The sequence below is a fragment of the Muntiacus reevesi genome, chromosome X (genome assembly GCF_963930625.1).
Source record: "Muntiacus reevesi chromosome X, mMunRee1.1, whole genome shotgun sequence".
Lineage (NCBI taxonomy): Eukaryota > Metazoa > Chordata > Mammalia > Artiodactyla > Cervidae > Muntiacus > Muntiacus reevesi.
Genome location: NC_089271.1, coordinates 50375691 through 50394795, shown reverse-complemented (window position 1 = coordinate 50394795; position 19105 = coordinate 50375691). Strand labels below are relative to the sequence as shown.

At 43.3% G+C, this 19105-nt stretch overlaps 1 protein-coding gene across 2 annotated transcripts in view; it reads right to left on the bottom strand.

The window, feature by feature from the left end:
- Positions 1-668: 668 nt before the first annotated feature.
- SMC1A (structural maintenance of chromosomes 1A) overlaps positions 669-19105 on the bottom strand; it is a 46075-nt gene continuing 27638 nt past the window's right edge. Inside the window, exons 20-26 of one of the 2 annotated variants that reach the window (XM_065916601.1) lie at positions 16322-16478; positions 15773-15927; positions 15511-15662; positions 14336-14405; positions 13943-14053; positions 1888-2021; positions 669-1281 (exon numbers count right to left, since the gene is read on the bottom strand). In XM_065916601.1, the coding sequence (XP_065772673.1) occupies position 1281; positions 1888-2021; positions 13943-14053; positions 14336-14405; positions 15511-15662; positions 15773-15927; positions 16322-16478 (780 nt within the window). In that variant the 3' untranslated portion in view covers positions 669-1280. Of the gene's footprint in view, positions 1282-1887; positions 2022-11356; positions 13520-13942; positions 14054-14335; positions 14406-15510; positions 15663-15772; positions 15928-16321; positions 16479-19105 lie in introns of those variants that run through there. The other variant, XM_065916603.1, reaches the window with a different exon arrangement.

Here is a 19105-nt window from a genome sequence, read left to right as displayed (position 1 = left end):
GGGCTTTGATGATATCTCACTTTCTCCATGTTGCCATTCTTGTAGTGATTTCTCAATGTTATTTTAATTTTCATTTCTCTATTTGCAGAGTTGAAAATCTCTTAATGTATTCAAGTTTCCCCTTGTGTTAATTCAAGTTTTTCCTTCTGTTAATTACTCTTCATTTCCTTTTCCCATTTTCCTCTGGGATTTACTATCTTCTTTTTCTAGTTATTAATCTTTTGTCAGTTTTACATACTACAAACATATTCTCCTAATATGTCATCCACTTGTTAATCTTATATATTCCTGTCTCCTTTGTGTTGTTCACACTGGATTCAAAACTATGAATAGAGTATTAGGTCCTTGCCGCCTGGTGGGCAGGGAGAGGAAGTCTAACCACCTTTGGTTTCCATAGAGGAAGTGGGGGCCTGCCTCTCATTGAGACTTGCACAAAGAGGAATCCCTCCAAACAGGATGAAGATTTAAATACTAGGCAGCCAATAGAGTTCACTCCTTTGGTTATCCAACATATACATTTCATCCCAGATTTACTCTAAAAATATGCTTTCACAATATAGTGCCTCATATAACCAAAAAATGCACTTTCCTTCTCTAAAGGGAGAAAGCAACAATTTAAGTTATAATGCTTTCATGTACAAGCAATATAAAACCCAACTCAAACTGGCTTAAATAATAAATGCAATTTATTGGCTCACTTAACTGACAAGTCCATAGACAGGGAAGACTTCAGGCCCGGTATGATCAGGAATATGGATCCATTTCTCTGTAATTCTCTTGGCTCTGCCTTCTCCATTTGTCAGCGCCATTCTCAGGTAAGCCTTCCACATGCTCAAAAGATGGCTAACAACAGCAATCAGACTACATACTTCTTTGTTCATATCCAAGGGAAGATAGCTATGTCTTCCCTCAAAATCTGAACAAAAGCTTCAGTGATTGGATCATCTCTGAACCAATCATCACTGTGATAATGTGGGAGATTACTCAGATTGGCTTATATCATAAAGTTCTATACCTAGAGCTGGCAATGGGGTCAATTCCACTCAAATTGCACAGCTGTTAATACAATGGGGGAGGAGAGGAATGGATGGTGGAGAACAACTACAAAGGCCACTACAAAGGAGTAAACTAACAAAGAGGAAGATATAAGGTCCAGGAAAGATTGGGTCCAACCCAGAAGAGTAATGAAGGGACGTCCCAGGATGACAGTTGTGCTGCAGGCCTATAGAGCAACCAGTCCAAATTGGAGCAGGAAGACGGAGGGCTCCAGGAGGAAGGTATCTGGGGAAAAAGGGGATTCAAATGATTTTATACTTTCCTTAAGAATTTGGAACAACTTAAGAAGGAGATAAAGTCAGACAATGCAAGGAAAAAAGAAAGGCAATTAGAAACTCCAGGGAAAAACAAAAACTGTATAAGAAAAGAAATGTAATCCTAGGACACTGGAGCATTAGGAACAACATTTACATAATCATAACAACATAAACACTTTATTGACTTTAAACTTTTAGAATGACCTGTTAGCAAAGTATGGATGATTTAATTTTGGTTATTGAACAGAATGTAAATATTATTAATCTTGTTAATATAAAAGTATAAATGAGAGAAGTTGAGAGATTGAAAGAGGGAGTATAAATCTATTATTTAAAGGTACAAAGGTAAGAAATAGAGGACATATAATTAATGACATGTCTATATATTAGGGGTATGGTAGGAGGGCAGTTGGTGGTATTAATAGCAGGAAGTAACAGATAACGTCTAAAAGTGGTAAGCTGATAAATAGAAAAAAATTGTATATTATTTAAAGATATGAAGATTATCAGAAAAGTAAAAAATAAACAGTTATAAGTAGACTAGTAGATTTCTAGGACAAGATGGCAGACTTACCACATGTTTATCTCCACTCCCACCTGAAACCTTGCTAAAATAATAGTAAAGGAATTAAAAAAAAGTATAAAAACACAATGATGAAGAGAATGTCCGTCAGGAGCAGGTCCATCAGCGAAAGAGATTCCAAATGTCTGGAAGATAGGAAGAAAATGGAGGATTGATGATTGATGAAGCATGGTGGAGGAAGCCACAGCCTGGAGTATGCATGGAGGTGATGCCACTGAGGCGGAGCTGATCTTTCTGTGCAGTAGCCTGGAGTGTCTTGGGTCTTAACAATGCCAGGTATGATATAGAGTACGAGTGAGTGGGTCTTAACAATGCCAGGTATGATATAGAGTACGAGTGAGTCTGAAAACGGTGATAAATTGGGAAGCTGTATATTGAACTGTTAACCCACCCCTCTGTGTACAATTCACAGTAGCCAGGTGTCTACCCATTAGGCAAAACCAGACATTTCTTTTCTAAGGCAACTGAACAAGCTCAGAGAAAGATCTTTGTGTTTTGGCACAGCGTAGTAGTCAGCTATTTTCCAATCATTCTGAAGGTAAGCCACCTGTCACCTAGCCCTGTACCCCATACACAGAGCTTTGAATCCAATTTTATTGCTGTGTTCTTAAATATGAGCAAACCACTATACATTACCAGGGATCTGAGAAAAGATTACAAATTGAAAGAGACCAAAATAAGCAAATGGGGGAAAAAACAAATCGCAAAGGAAATAAACATTTCAAAGAACACAATGAAATATAAAAACACCTTTATTACTCCAAGAGAGATTCAAGATAATAGTACATCCATTAAACAAGTACAGGATGCTATAAGAAAAGATAACATGAATGGATATTTGGAAATTTTAAAATGTGATTGGCAAAATGAAGAGAAATGTAGGACTTTCCTGGTGGTCCAGTGGTTAAGAATCTGCCTGCCGATGCAGGGGACACAGATTCCATCCCTAGTCCAGGAAGATCCCACATGCTGCGTGGCAACCAAGCCTATGCGCCAAAATTGCCAAGCCTGTGCTCTAGAGCCGGTGAACCACAACTACTGAACCCACATGCCTAGAGAAGCCTGTGTATCGCAACTAGAGAGCAGCCCCCATTTAAAACAACTAGAGGAAGCCCATGTGGGACAACAAAGACCCAGTGCAAAAAGGAAGAAGGGGAGAAAGAAAAGAAGAAAGGAAGTAAGAAGAAGGGAAGAAAAGAAATGCAAGAGAAGAGTTGGAAAATAAAGTTAAATCTTCTTCCAGAAAGTAAACAAAGGGAGAGAGAAAACTAGGAAGGGGAAGGATGGAGGTAAGAAATGTGGCAGCAGTAGAGAAAACAGATAAAAATACAAAAGATAAATTCAGAAGGTCTAACATTCCACTTTAATGAGTTCCAGGAGAGAACAACAACAAAAACAGGAAAGAGGAACGTATCAAAGAATTTGACCAAAGAATATAAGAGAATTTCCCAGAATTAAAGAATTTCAAAATGAAGAGGCCTAACCAATGACCAATGCAATGAATGACAAATCCCAAAACTTAAACACATAATTAGGAAATTTTAAAATACCACAAATACAGTTTGTAAAAAAAAAAGTAAAAAAAAAGTTACTATTTAAAGAGTGGAGTGAATGGAGTAGAAGTACTTTTCCCAATTCCTCTCCCCAAGTACAGCTAAAATCCTGGGACATTACATATAAACATAAGACTGAGAGGTGGAGAGAAGGTAAACCTGCTGAGGACCTCAGTAGCAGAGGAGCAACGTTGTGGTGATTTCTCTTGGTTTCCTTTTTACCTCACATATCCTAGACCTGGTGCTGGATAAGATGGTAATTAGATAGTAACCATTCTACTCCAGCCAAACACCACAGGAAAAACTGTAGTCCCACCAGCAAAGGCCAAGGGGGGAGCCTAGACTTCTACCTTTGCTGGCTATAAAGAGTAACTTTTCCCCTCCTCACTGGAGTAGTGTTTGGGAAGGCTGAGTGGGGAGCCAAACTCCCACCCTCATCTAAGAGTAATGAGGAAACCCTCCCTCTGGGGTATGAACAGACACTGAGTGGGGATACTGGACTTCCATGCCCATCTGATAGTAACAAGTCAGTGTCCCCTCTTTCACTGCTCGAAGTGTCTGAGGAGGCAAGGTAAAACAAGATATTTAAGTAATCCTCATATTTAAACAATACCCAAAATCCCCAGGTTTCAACAGAAAATCACTCATCATACCAAGAACCAAGAAAATCTCAATTTGAATGAGAAAAGACACTCAATAGACTCAATACCATGATGACAGATGATAAAAATCATCTGACAAGGGTTTTTAAGGAGCCCCATCATAAAAATGCCTTAATGGACAATAAGGAATATGCTTAAAACAAGTGAAAAAATACAAATTGTCAGTAAAGAAATAGAAGATACAAAGAAGAATCAAATGGAAATTTTAGAACTGAAAAATACAATAACCCAAACAAAGTGGATGGACGGCAAAAAAGGAGGGGACAGAGGAGAGAATCGGCTAAATGGAATATAAACAACAGAAATTACCCAATCTGGAAAAAGAGAGAAAATAGACTAGGAAAAAAGTGAACAGAACCTCAGGGACCTGTGACACTATAAGAAAAAATCTAACATTCATGTCTTTGAGGTCCCAGAAAGACAGAAGAAATAAATGAGTTAATTTACATAAGAGCAATGAGACTTCAAAGTTCTGTGGGAAAATGGTGTTGAATCTCAAACTTTAGGGGACATCCCTGGTGATCCAGTGGTAAGACTGTGCTTTCACTGCAGGGGGCATGAGTTCAATCCCTGGTCAGGGAGCTAATATCCTAATATCCTGCGAATGCCTCAAGGTACAGCCACAAAACCACAATCAATCAGTCAATCAAACAAAAAAAGCCCCAAAGAAATGAAACTTTGTATCCAAGCATAAGAATGGAATACAGTATCCAGGAAGTCTATCTCCTATACAACCTTTCTGAGAAGTTACTTGAGGATGTATACTATCAAAACAATGGAAAAAAACAGACACAACAAAAACCCTGGGAACCACCAGTCATATAGCCAAGGAAAGCTGTGAAGGAAAGTTCCAAAATGATAGTCATGCATTAGGTCTGGAGAACAACTAATCCAGATTTGAGAAAGGGATGCAGGGCTCCAAGAAGGTGGTCTTTTTTGTTTGGGGGGCGGTAGACTTGGTGTACCTAATAGAGATTTTTTTTTTAATAGAGATTTTTTAAAAGAAAAAATGGAATATATGAAAAAGTAAAATAGTGAAAGAGAAACAGAATTAGAAACTTTCAAAAAACAAAAAACTGCTACAAGGAAAAAATCATAAGTACATCGACTGGCTCTGCATGAACAATACTTACAGTCATGTTAATATTAACTGTTTATTGCTTTTAAACTTTTAGGATCAAACTATAGACAACACACACAGAAAAAGCCTTAACCATGATTACAGAATAGAATTCAATGTTACCAACTTTGATATATAAAAGACCAGATGATAGAAGTTGAAAAGTTGAACAGTGGGGAAGAAGGCAAATAGGAAAGGTATTCTCATCTAACAAAGTTCTGGTTCAGAAAAGTGGTCTCTCGCTCATGGAACAAGGAATCAGTGTTGCTTAAATTCAGAAAAGTTATCTAATAGAGAAACGAAATCATATTAAAAACAGGAAGGACAAGAGTTGAACTTGGTGTAAATTATCTAAATTCTTATCTGTCATAGCAGGACACAAGACACATCATATGGCATATTACTTAGAAGTGGGGATAACAATCAGAAGAAATAACTAAAAGTGGATGCTAACAACAAGATAGTAGATGTCCAACTCTTTGTGACCCCATGGACTACACAGCCCGTGGAATTCTTCAAGCCAGAATACTGGAGTGGGTAGCCATTCCCTTCTCCAGGGGATCTTCCCAACCCAGGGATCAAACCCAGGTCTCCCACATTGCAGGTGGATTCTTTACCAGCTGAGCCACAAGCGAAGACCAAGAATACTGGAGTGGGTAGCCTATCCCTTCTCCAGGGTATCTTCCTGACCCAGGAATCGAACCAGGATCTACTGCATTGCAGGGAGATTCTTTACCAACTGAGCTATCACGCAGGGAAGCTCCTCAGAAAAGTTATCTAACAGAGAAACTAAATCATATTAGAAGCAGGAAGGGCAAGAGTTGAACTTGGTGTAAATTATCTAAATCCTCATCTGTCAAAGCAGGACATGAAAGACACATCATATGGAATATTATTTAGATATGGAAATAACAATCAGAAGAAATAACTAAAAATGGATGCTAATAACAAGATGGTAGAGTAGGGATGGGGGCATGTGGGTCAGTACTCTTTTTCAGTACTGATTTATTGATTTGTTTTCTAAACAATGTGTATGCATTACTTCTATTTTAAAATGAACATGTATTTAAAATTTTTAAAATACAGAAAAAGGACATTCCTGCCCACCACTTACTCCCTCTCCCCACATCCCCTTGTTCTCGGCAGACCTAATGGCAACAGAATATAAAAATCTTTGAGAAACCTTGCAGTCTCCCTTCCTACCTCTCCCTTAAATGTAGCTTTACTGCAGTCAAACTGGAATATTCGTTAACCCAGACTTGCTTGGGAAAACATATTACTCCTTATCTACATTAGTTGGAATCTTCCCTATTGTTCAAGGCTTAGTTCAAATTCCACCTCCTCCAAAGTCTTCCTTAGTCCATTGGGAGAACTTCCTCCCTTCTCAGTAACTCCCAAGTATTCATTCATGCCTCTAATTATGACACATGCATGTTCTTTAGTCAAATGTCATTTATGTCAATGTTTCATGCCCCTAACCATCCTTCATACCAGCTATTAAGAGTCATCTTCCTAAAATACCAATCTGTCACTTCCCTGCTTTAAACCCCTCTTCGGTTTCCTATTGCCCATAGAATAGAAGCCTGGCTTCCATTTCTTCCACTGCTCCCCCCAAAATCCATGTGCTTTCACACTATGTATCTTTCTTAGGTAGTTCTTCTGTTGGCAATATTCTTTCCTCTGTTTCTACATGGTAAACAGAAATTCTTTCCTTCAAGACTTCAAGTGCCCCCTTCTCTATTAAGGCTTTCCTGAAAACTCCCTCCATCCCACCCCACCCCAGGAAGAACCACCTAATGGTCATATTCTCTACTCTGCCTCATCTACACTTGGCAGTTCTTTTGTCACCGTTGGTGCACTTATCTGCTTAATTACCTGAGCCCCCAGGTAAACTGAATTCCTGGAGTTCAGGGAATATATATTATCTCCAGAATCAAGCACAGGGCTTGACATGCTACAGCTCAATATATGCTTGCTGAATGAATGGATGGCAAAGTGATGACCAAGTGAATGCTGGAAAGAACAAATGAGCAAATGCTTATACTACTGCATGAATGATAAGTGAATGAATGAGTTACTCAGGAAGTAATGAATAAATGAATGACTGGATGAGAAAAAGAAGTTAATGAGTAAGTGAATGAAAAGTTCCTGTGCCAGTGAGGGTGTGAGAGAATGAATTTCCACCTGTGCCTTGGTTCAAACCTACCTGAAAAGTGCACACCTATTCTCCACCCATCTAAAGTGCATACCAGTGTTAACCTTTTTTAGATTATAAGGAACAGACACACTCAGCTTAGTAATGATTTATTGAAGCATTCACAGGGAAATAAGGAAGACAAAAACAGCTACACAGGCAGCCTCACAGAACAGAAACTTGAAAATGGTTCATGATCCAAAGCAGCGCTAGAGCCTGGCTTATCTTGTCACCCCCTCAGCTGCAGGCATCTGTTGCTCCCTTCTCTAGTGCTTCTCAAAATGGTGACTCAACTTCTTTCTGGCAGTGTTTATACTCCTCCTACTGCTACTGACTACCTTCTCTCTGCTCCCCTCCATGCCAGCCCGTGGCTTTCGGGGCACAGCTTCTGGGCCTCCTGGCTCCTGCAGTTTCCTGGCTTCTGGGGCTTCAGTTCCAATTAATCGGGGGCTTCTCTGTGCTGTAACTTCTGCTTGTCTGGTCTATCCTGCTGCCTCTTTGATTTTTGCTGCCTCACTGCCACACGGTTGCAGCTACCTTGAGGCTCTTGCAGTTTCCATTGCTTCTGCTGCCTCATGGATCTTGTCTGTTCAAGCTTTCTGCTGCTTCGTGGATCTCACAGATTCAGGGTTTTGTCTCATGGTTTCTGTTCCTCTAGGCTACTGCTACATTGTGGCTCCTATTGCTTCATGGCTTCTGTGTCCTTTTGGCCCATTGTCTTGCTGCTTCATGGCTTCTGCTACCTGTGGCCCCACATTCTCACATGCTTCATGGTTTTTGCAGCTTTTTCCTTGTTTTTGCTATTCAGTTTCTGACATCCCTCATCCACCACCACGTCTCTGCCTTGCTAAATTCTAATTGTTCACTTCTTCTGAATGCCTCACATTCAGCCTCCCTGAAAAAGGATCTGATTGTTTCATACATTTGTCATCTCATACAGGCCATGGCTAGGAGGTGGAGTTCTTACATCAGTCCACCTAATAGGCCATCGTCCAGCTTAGAGACTGGCTGTCCATGAATAAGATACTATCCCAACTTTGTCATCTTTGGCCAGGACTGTGAGGTCACATGGTACAGAGCATGGCAACTCATGCTTAAGAAGTCCCTTAAAAGGGACTGTGGGCATGGCAGGTCTGCTGAGGGCTTCCAAAAGGGAGCAGTGTAACTGGCAAGCTTCTTGTTTGCCTGTCCAGTACCAGTGACCTTCAAAGGCCAACCTTCTCCTTGACCTTTTCTGCCTGTTCTGATCTGCAATGGGAGAAATCAAGGCTCTAGGGGCAATGTGGAAAGGGAACTTAGGTTCCAGTTCTGGCTCCTACATTTCCTAGTAGTGGGGCCTTAGGCAAGTTTCTTCCCCACTGAGAGCCTCAGGAGGGGACTGGACGAAGTCTGTAGGTTCCCTTACAGGTCTGGTGTTTGAGTTATCTCCCTTTAGGTTACTGTATAAGGGATGTAAGTCTTGTCTGGGGAAGCCCTCAAAAACATCTGAGGTAGGAAAGAGGGAGTCAGAGTTCCACCTTGGAAGGGCACAGGAGGTGCTTAGCCAAGATTTATTGAACTCAATGAATGAATCAATGGCTGGGGAGGAGGCGGAGACCACACAGCACACATAGAATGTTTACTTAACTTGAGGAATTTCAATTGCTGAGGAGGCTGGAAGGAGATTCTGATTCAAATGAATGATGAAGGAGAATGACTGGGACAGAGTAGGAATCTTGGCTATTAACGAGCATTCATTCTATCCTCCCAGTCACACTTCACATCCAATAATCAGTCACCAAGATGAAGTACATCTCTTCCTTTAATGGCTCACACCTTATCATCTCCAATCCAGTCCCACTGCCCTTGCCCTTCAGTAGCCTAGTATTTTCAATAGTTCCCTAACTAATCTGTCTCCATTTTCTCCTTCACACAAGCATTCATTCATTCAAAAACTATTTTTTGGATGCCTGTTTGGGGTCAGGCACTGTGCTTTTTGCTGGGGGTATACTAGTAGCAAGATAGCCCCACACCCACCCCTGTGGGGCTTATAGCTTATTTGGAGAGAGAAAACAGGCAAATATAAAACAATGTGAGAATTGAACTGGGAAACTAAGGGAGCATACAGCTTGAGCATCTAACCTAATCTGCTTCCACACTGGTTAGCCAGAAAGGGGTTTGTTTCTTATCTAGTCTCCTCTGCTGTCTCCAACCCACAGTTCCCAAACCTGGCTGCACCCTAGACATCCTCACATTTATAAGCTCTCCAGATCCTGAGGCCCCCACCCAGTTATGGAAACTCAATTTTTAGGTGGGGGGGGTGTCGTCCAGGATGCACCCTGTGTTTCTGGTATACAGCCAGTTAGGGAACCAAAGTGTTCTATGAGGTAAATCTGTTATATAGCCAGGTTCTTACGACTCACTTCAAATCTGGTTCCTGACTACCTCTCCAGCTTCACTTCCTGCTACTTTTCCCCAGCCCAGGAAACCTTATGGCTCAGTATTTCTGAACTGGTGGGCTGTTTCTTGACCGGAGGTCTTGTGCATACTGTTCCCACTATCTGGAAATCCCTTCCAACTCCTCAACTGGCTAATTCCTACCAGTCCTTTGAGACTCAGCTCAGGTCTCACCTCCTAGACTAGAGGATGTCTTCCCTGAACCTCTACCTAAGCTAGATGCCCTTCCTTTATCCATGCTCCTGTCACAGTGCTAATCACATTGCTTTATAAATTGCCTCCCCAACTAGACACTGAGATCCTCAAGGACAGGATAAAGATTTGATTCATATTTGTGTCCCCAGACTAAGGCTACTAGATCCAGAACATAAGAGAGTCAACCTAGTGTCCTCCAACTAGCCCTAGGGATTTCACTCAGGTCCACCTGGCTCTTGGAAACACACCAGTGTCCGCTCTCTTCTGGGCACAGCCTGCACTGAGTTTGTGTTGTCTTGTGATGATAGGAGGCAGTGTGACACAAGAGAAAGCACTGGGCAAACAGAGAAGATCCTAGTTGAAGTCTAGGCTCTGCAACGGAACCACTGGGATCTCAAGACAAGTCATCTCACCTCTCTGAGCCTCAGGATTTAAATCCTTTGTAGCATTTGTGTTCCTATGTGCCAGGGCCTTAGCCTGAGGCAATTCATGTAATGCTTTCTACCTCATGAGGTAGGGATTAGTTACCCAGATTATCATCCACACCTACTGAATTAGATTTCCAGGCGTGGGACCAGAGCAAGGAGCTCCACATCCTTTGGACATGGGAGTGCAGCAAGGAACTGCTGCTTTTCATTATAAGCCCTTCTGTATTATTTTATTTTCCAACTGGTGTATATATTGCTTTGATTGTTAAAAAGGAAAAAGAGGGAGTTCACTGGTGGCCTAGTGGTCAGGATTCTGGGCTTTCACTACCACAGCCCAGGTTCAATCCCTGGTTGGGGAACTGAGATCCTGAAAGCCACACAGTGCAGACAGAAAAGAAAAAAAAAAAGGAAAAGAAAAAGCTTCACAGGTGATTCCAGTGAACAGCCAAGGTTGATAACCACCCTCACAATGGAGAAAACACAAGACTGAATTGGAGGGCCTGGGTTCAAACCTTCACTGCTACCTCGTAGCCGGGTTACTTCACCTTCCTCGGCCTCAGTCTCCTCATCTGTAAAGTGGGAAGAATAGCAATTACTACCTTTAAAAGCCTGTGATGACCTAGATGTCAGCCAAATAGCTTCAGATATATTTCATCTTCCTTACATGGCTGCAAGGTAGGTGTATATTATCTCCTTTCCTTCGTGAGGAAACCGAGGCTCAGGGAGGTGAACTAACGGGCTCAAGTTTCTGCAGCTAGGATTTGAATCAGGGTGACTCCCAAATTGTGCTTTTCCACATATGCCAGCATTTCCCGAATTATGGCACACACACCACAAGCAGTATGTGATTTCTTTGGTTGAGCACAGATAAATTTGTTTTGATAGTTGTCCCTTTTAATATGAATTAGAAAATTACATACTTAGCACATCAAACCCATTGTTTCACGGTTATCGCTACTTAGGATGAAACTAAGTAGATAACAATATTAGACCTAAGACAATCTCAAGGAAAATACTGGGTAAATAGCACAGGAGGGCAATTTGAAAGTATCTATTAAAAACAAAAGTATAAATAGCCTATGACTCTGCAATTTAGTTTCTAGTAATCCACCCTAGGTAAGTTTTCACACACACACACACACACACACAAATGCTCCTGCTTAGCATCCTATAAAAGCAAAAACAGAAAACAGACTATCATATGAGAAGTGGGTAAATAAAATGTGGTAGAGTCACATAATGGCAATCTACCTAACAATTACAAAGGATGAACTGCTTCTAGATTTAGCAACATGCATAGATCTCAAAAATATAGCTAGGCAAAGAAAGAAAACTGCAGAATGAGTCAATACATCACCTGCATTAAACACAATATAGTCAATGAATTCACATGTAAAAGTCTTAAAGTTAAGATGGATGTACAACAGACATTACAGCAATTAAGATGGAACGGGGAATGGTAGTTGAATGACTACCATTATTTGCAACAATCTAATTTCTTAAAAAGAAAATTCACTCATTACTTGGGCAATTACAATTGATTAAACTTTTAAAAAACAAAAATGTAGTATACAGATCAGGACAAGGTGATGATGGTCTGATGATGTGAAGAAGCAAAGACTGATCTCATGGCAGCACACTGAGCTACCTCTGCAACTAACACAGTTATTTCCCAAAAGGAACATCACACGCATTCAGCCAGGATGTGGCCCAGGCTACCTCTCCCCTACCTCCTCACAACCCAGGTTGAGATCTAGGCACTCAGTTATATGTGATTTAAGCTATAGGGTTCCTTAGGCCCTCCACTTACCAGGTAAACCCCATCAATGCCCTGGAACTTTTACAATAACCAGAACATTCAGCATCTCCCAAATCTGGAGGCTCCTTCTGTCCTTAACCACTGGGATCAGAAGCCCTCAGGCGTTAGGCATGTGAAGACTTGTATTCTGAGGTGTTGGCACCTACTGGGCTCTAAGCAAGGATAAGGCCTCCAGTGAGGAGTTTGACATCATTAAATCCTATGAGGTAGGTAAATACTGTTAGCCCCATTTTATAAATGAGGAAACTGAGGCACAGAAAGGTCAAATGACTTGCCCAGCGTCAAACTAGAAAGTAATAAAAAATGGGACTAGAACTGTCCCCAGAGCCCAGGCTCTGCTCCTAGTACCCAACCAAATCCTACCAACTTAAGGTCCAGCTCAAAAGTGACCTCCGGAAAGCCTGGAGGTGATCGTCCTCTTCAAATTCAAAGCACCTTTACCTGATTCAGCTAACCATGGGAACTCATGAATTAGCATCTTCCTAATAGGAGAGTAGAGATCATGTCTGACTCAGTTCTGTATTCCTAGCATAGAGTCTGACAAAAAGGTTTTCAGTATGTGTCTGACGAACACACAAAATGAACGAAAACATGAATGAGGGCGGTTTCACGTAACTGCCTGAATCCTATGAGGTCCGGAATACTTCTGCCCAGCTCCGGGGTGCTGTCATACTAAGCTCTCTTGGAATCAAATTCATCCTAGGCTCCTTCTAAAATGGGTCTCTAATATCTGTATTATTTTGCAAGCACACCCACATGCGCATATGCGGACACATATACACACGCATACATACCCACAAACAAGCAAAATGCAAGGGGGCCCAAAGGACCCATGATTATGGATGATGGGAGAAGGTCTGGAAGGGAGGAAAGGGGGATGGACAGATGGCCCTGTTCAGCTCAGTTCAGCTCAGCTCAGCACCTCCTTCCAGAGGCCAGGATGCTCCCTGAAGCTCAGGAATTTTTGCTCCAGAACTAACATCACCTCTGTTCCTCTTCGTGCTTGACAGCAGTGCCTAAATCCCATGATTATACCAAACAGGGACAGGAAGTAGGGGAAGGTTGGGAATATCCAGAGATTGGGAGAGGGGCAGCTTAAGGATCCAGACAGGGTAGGAGGGCAGAACTACTGCTACTGCTCATTGGGGTTGGGGTTGGCATCTGGGTACTTGGTGAGGTCGAAGGTCAGGACTTTGCTGATCACACAGTCCCCTTGCTGAAGGAGGAGGGAGAAAAAGAAAAATAAAATTGTAAGGAGAGAATTAAGAGGGGTCTAGTGCCCTAGGACTGGGGAGCTTCAAACCCTCCTCCCTACATACCTGCCCAAAGCCTAGGCTCTGGTTCTCTGGGTGTGAGAAGATTTGCTCAGTCCCATGTTCCTTCTCTACCTGCCTATTTCTGCACTTTTGTCATTTTCTCTCTCTGGGTGCCTCTGCCTTGCCTTTCTATCTGTCCCCAAATTCAATGGCCCTGCCCAGCTGGCCTGGTAAGCCTCCAGGACAGGGCTCCAACAAGGCTGTTCATGAACTGAGTCCCTATGCTCCCCCACCCCCCGTGCCCCTCCACTGCAGCCTTCCCTTCCTGCCCTGGGGTGTCAGGCAGGGAGTGGGGGCTGGCTCCTGAGCCAGGCCCGCCCTACCTCAGGGTAGACTCCAATGAGGCTCTCAGCCTTGGTGTAGAACTCCTCCTTGAGAGAAATGACGATGGCCTGGAAGTTGCAAGTTGACTGCTCCTTGATGTAATTTGCCACCTGTGGGAGGGGCCACCGAGCATTTAGTAGGGCTGAAGCCCTAATACTCCCTGGCTTATATCAGAACCAGAGGCAGGTGGGGTAGGGTAGGGGGTGGAGGGTTGGGGGAAGAGAGGCTGAGAGGAGGCTACTGACTAGTACAGTGTGGATGACCCTCGGCCCAGCCTCCCGGGCACAGAGAACAGGCGGCAGGAACGGCTAGGGCACACTCAGGAGTTGTTCCCTGAAACCCAGCCCCGAAATGGGGGCCTCTTTCCCGGGCCCCACTTTCCTTGTACCCACCTTGCCAATGTTGGTGTTATCCAGGGCAGCATCGATCTCATCCAGGACGAAGAAAGGGGCTGGCTTGTAGCTGGGAGGGAACCGGTAGGTAAGCTGATACTGATGGGAGCAGAGGCAGGGCGTGACAGCCCTACAGCCCATCACACAGGCCGGCACCCCCTTCCGTTTCTTCAGAGACTAAAAACCCCAGGTCTGAATGTTGCCTGAGTCCCTAAAGGCCAGTACACCAACGGAACTCTCCTTTGCATCCATCTCTGCGCTCCAGGATCCCGCAGAACCAAAAGACATGGTCCTCTCTGGAGTGTCCAGGTTGGTTGAGGAGATAAAGCTGTCCTAGGCTCTGGTCATACTGACCAAGCTACCTGGAGGTCGACCCTCACCTACCCACTCACACCATGTCTCCCTGTCTCTGCCTTGGAATGCCTACTGGTCTCCCTGGCTAACTTCTACTTATCCTTTGCATTTCCTGCTCAAGTGTCACCTGCCCTTGAAAGCCTTTCTTGGTCACCCATACCCTCCCAGATTGGGTTGGTAGCTCTCCTCTGTGCATCCAATAGCATACACGCTCACCCAGTTACAACATTTAGCTCACTGTCTGTTTACACATCTGGCTTCCACTAGACCATGAGCTCCTCAAGGATAGAAACCATGTCTGACTCATCTGTGTCCCTAATCCCCCAACAGGGTCTGGTAAAGAGCAGCCATCAAGAAATGTTCACTGACTGACGCTGTACAATCAAGCACTAAGTTGTAGGGGGGAGTCAGATTCAAGTACTACTGGCATTTAGGAAGGGGATATCAGGGTATGCCACAGTGGTTGAAGCAGGCGTCCTAGAAGAACAGGAGGAGGAGAATGCAATGTGAAGGGGTGGTAGGTGATGGCCAACCTAGATTTGCATGAAAGGGCTTATGAGCCAGCAACCATGTGAGCAAAAGCTTGGAGGTGGGACTGAATACATGCAGGGGAGGGCATGCTGAATGGATGAGGGTGGATTGGGAAGATAAGTCCGGGAAACCAAGGACAGATATGCTGCAGCAGGTAGGGAAACAGATGCAATCCAGAGTCCACCAGATCATCTTCACCTCTGCAGATCTATGCATATCCTTGGACCCCAGAGCCTCCAGTGGCCTCAGCACAGTCTCCACCAACTGCCCTGCAGGAGGCACAGCCTTACCTGTGGATGGCAAAGAGCAAGGCCAGAGCTGCAACTGTTTTCTCCCCCCCTGACAAGTTGTCCATGGGTCGGAAGCGTTTGCCAGGAGCCACACAGTTGTAGTTTATGCCATCCAAGTAGGGCTCCTCAGGGTTCTCAGGGCCCAGGAACGCCTAGGGGGAAAGGAGATGGGTCACGTCTAGATTGGGATGAGAACAGGAAGCCTAGAGGGAAGGTCAATGAGGATGGGTAGGGGTCAGTTGGGCAAGGGGCTCCAGCCTACCTGAGCACTGCTGTTACGGGACAGGGCCTTGTAGATCTCATCAATGTTGGTGGCCACCGATTCAAAACAGGCATTGAAGCGGTCAAAGCGTTCCTTCTTGATCTGTTCAAATGCCTGCTTGGCCTTCTTGGCTCGCTTTCGGGCCGCCTCAAATTCTACCACAAAGGAAAGACAGGCGACCCCTCAGTACCCAGGCTCTGCCAAGGCTGAGATCCATGCTCTGGCAAAAACAAGTGACTATACACAGAGCAGGGACATCCCACAGGGAGAGGAATGCCTGGGGAGGGGCCCAGGAAGACAATTCCACAATCACCTGTGTCCAGTGGGCTGATCACATGCTGTGTGACCTTAAGCAGGTCATTCATTCTCTAAATCTCAGCAGTTCTCTACTCGAAAACAGATGTGATAATCCCTACTACTTAGGGTTCTTGGGAGTTTTGAGTAAGAAAGCATGTAAAAACAGGAGCTGTTGTTTTGTACAACAGGCCCCTGCCATAACTCCAGACTCCTGCCTTCATCTTAGGCCTGAGTAAAAGAAGAAACTCTTACCGTCTGAGGTCTCTTGGAACTTGTCTCGGACACTTTCCAGCTTTTCCATGGCCTTCATGTTGGGGGCAGCAATACGCTGGAGCACACTCTGCTGCTCATTCAGCTTCTGCTGCAGCGTGTTCATCTCCTGTTTGATCTCCTCCTCAGCCTGGGCATCCTGCAAAGCCCAGGCCCAGCAGCATTAAGAAGGGCCAGGCCCCACAGAGATACCTGATCCAGCGGTGGCCTGCTCCCATGCAGAAGGTCCATGCAGGTTCTTTTTCCCAACCCTGCTCCTCTCATCAGATCCTGAACAAAATAACCATTTCCCACTGTCCCTAGAAATTACAGGCTCACGTCACTTTTCGCATCTCTAGCCCTTCCCCTTTGGACTGCAAGGAGATCAAACCAGTCAATGCTAAAGAAAATCAACCCTGAATATTCACTGGAAAGACTGATGCTGAAGCTGAGGCTCCAATACTTTGGCCACCTGATGTGAAGAGCTGACTCATTGGAAAAAATCCTGATGCTGGGACAAATAGAAGGCAGGAGGAGAAGGGGACGACAGAGGACAAGATGGCATCACCAACTCAATGGACATGAGTTTGAACAAGCTCTAGGAGATGGTGAAGGACAAGGAAGCCTGGCGTGCTGCAATCCATGGGGACGCAAAAGAGTTGGACATAACTGAGCATCTGAACAACAATAATAAAGCTCTTCCCCCAGGCCCTGTCAGCCTCTCCATTTCTCAGCTGATGGTACCCCTCTCTGGCTCTCAGCCAAGGTCATGAGCGAGCACCATCTCAGGGTGACCTACAGGCTCCCACACAGGCTGGTCTGGACTCCATTTACAGCTCTACAATGAATAAGGCAACAACGACATTTTCTGCTCAGATCACTACACCTGAGCAAATTCCACTTGAACTTGGTTTTAAGTCTTATGGATACTGCAATGCATATCTGGGCTTGTGCCTTTCTGTCACTTTTAGTCAATAAATATTACTAAATGCCTTCCAACACCAGGCACTGGCCCCTCATATCCTGTGAGCCCAGGCTCCTGTACTAATAGAGCTCATGGAGTAACAGAGGAATGTATATAACTAAACAATCTCATATGGTGAATACCCAAACAGTGATAAACAGACGGTGATGGGTGAGCACACAAATGCACTTACTCAGATATGGGCTAGGGAAGGCTTTCAGGAATATTTTTAAGCTCAGGCCTATAGGATGAATGGTGAGAATGGAGAGAAGAAATAGTCTTCTATGCAGATATCACATGCAAAACCAGGGTTTATCCATGGTTCATTCAAGGAAATCAAAGCAATTCATCATTCAAGGAAATCAAAGCAATTCAAAGAGTAACCAACTTTAATGAACTTCAAAAGCCAAATGGGAATTCCCCGGTGGTCCAGTGGTTAGGATTTGGTGTTTTCACTGTTGGAGCCTGGGTTCAATACCTGATCAGGGAATTAAGATTCTGCAAACCAAGCGGTGCAGGAAAAAAAAGTGCTAAACAAAGGGCAATTCAACATGGCAACAGTAGCAACTGTTGTGTGTGTGTGTGTGTGTTTGTGTGTGCATGCGCGTGCGCACGTGCACTAGAGGCAAGACTGGAGGCACATGAAGAAGCCCAATGATAAAAGTGTCTTTTATGCCTTGTGTAAGAAATTTGGGCTTTATCCCAAGGTAGGTGAGGTACCACTGAATGACTTTAAGCACAGGAAGGATACACACACACACACACACACATATATACATATATATATTTTAAGAAAAGCCTTTTTGAACATCCCTGTCTCTATATATTGCTATGGAGCGATTCATGGATTCAGTAGAAATAAAATATGAAAGGTACACAACAGAATGCTATCTTTTATCTAGGAGAGAGAATGTGAATATATTTGCATAAAAGTATGTTTGTATTTTAAAAATACAACAACAAAATGATAAGCCAAAAACTGAAATGGTCACACATAGAGGGAGGTGAAGTTAGACAAGAAAAGAAGCTAAACTTCTCTTCACATGCTTTGTATTATACTTCTGGTTTTAGAATCAAATGAAGAATTTATATAATTATAAAACAAAATTAAGCTGAATCAAAATGTGAAAGCCACTGGGTTAAAAAAGAAATGTTAGGGGAACAAGATATTCACAAGATGCCAAAAAGTCACCCTAAAGATTCCTTATTACTTACAATGGGAAAAGTGTACGCTTAGTATTGAGGGATCTGGCAATAGATACCTTAACTCAGGCTCAAACTTAGCATCATGCATAGTAGGACACTGACACGTGCCTCTGGAGAGATGCAATATAAAGTACACATCAGGGACTTTCCTGGTAGTCTGGTGATTAGGACTTAGCACTTTCACTGGCATGGCCCAGGTTCAATCCCTGGTCAGGGAACTAAGATTCCGCAAATCACTCAGCACAGCCAGGGGCAGGGATGGGGCTGGAGGATGGTATGCAGTGAAATGTTCTTGCCAAAAAATTACTTACCCCAAACCTATCAAGCCTCCAAAATAGTTCAAACTTCTAATTTATAGGAAATACAAGGTTAGGAGGAACAAATTAAGCAGTTATGAAAAGGAACTAACATATTCATAATGTACACATAACATATCTCGTTCTTCAAGACAACATGCAAACTGTTCAAAAGATCAATGTCATGAAAAAGAGTAGGGAGACTGCTCTACATTAAAAGAAAATAACTAAATAAATAAAAGAAACTAAAGAGAATAATCAAAAGCAATGCATGGGATTGACTGGATTATAGCTTAAAAAACTACTATAAAAGACACTAAC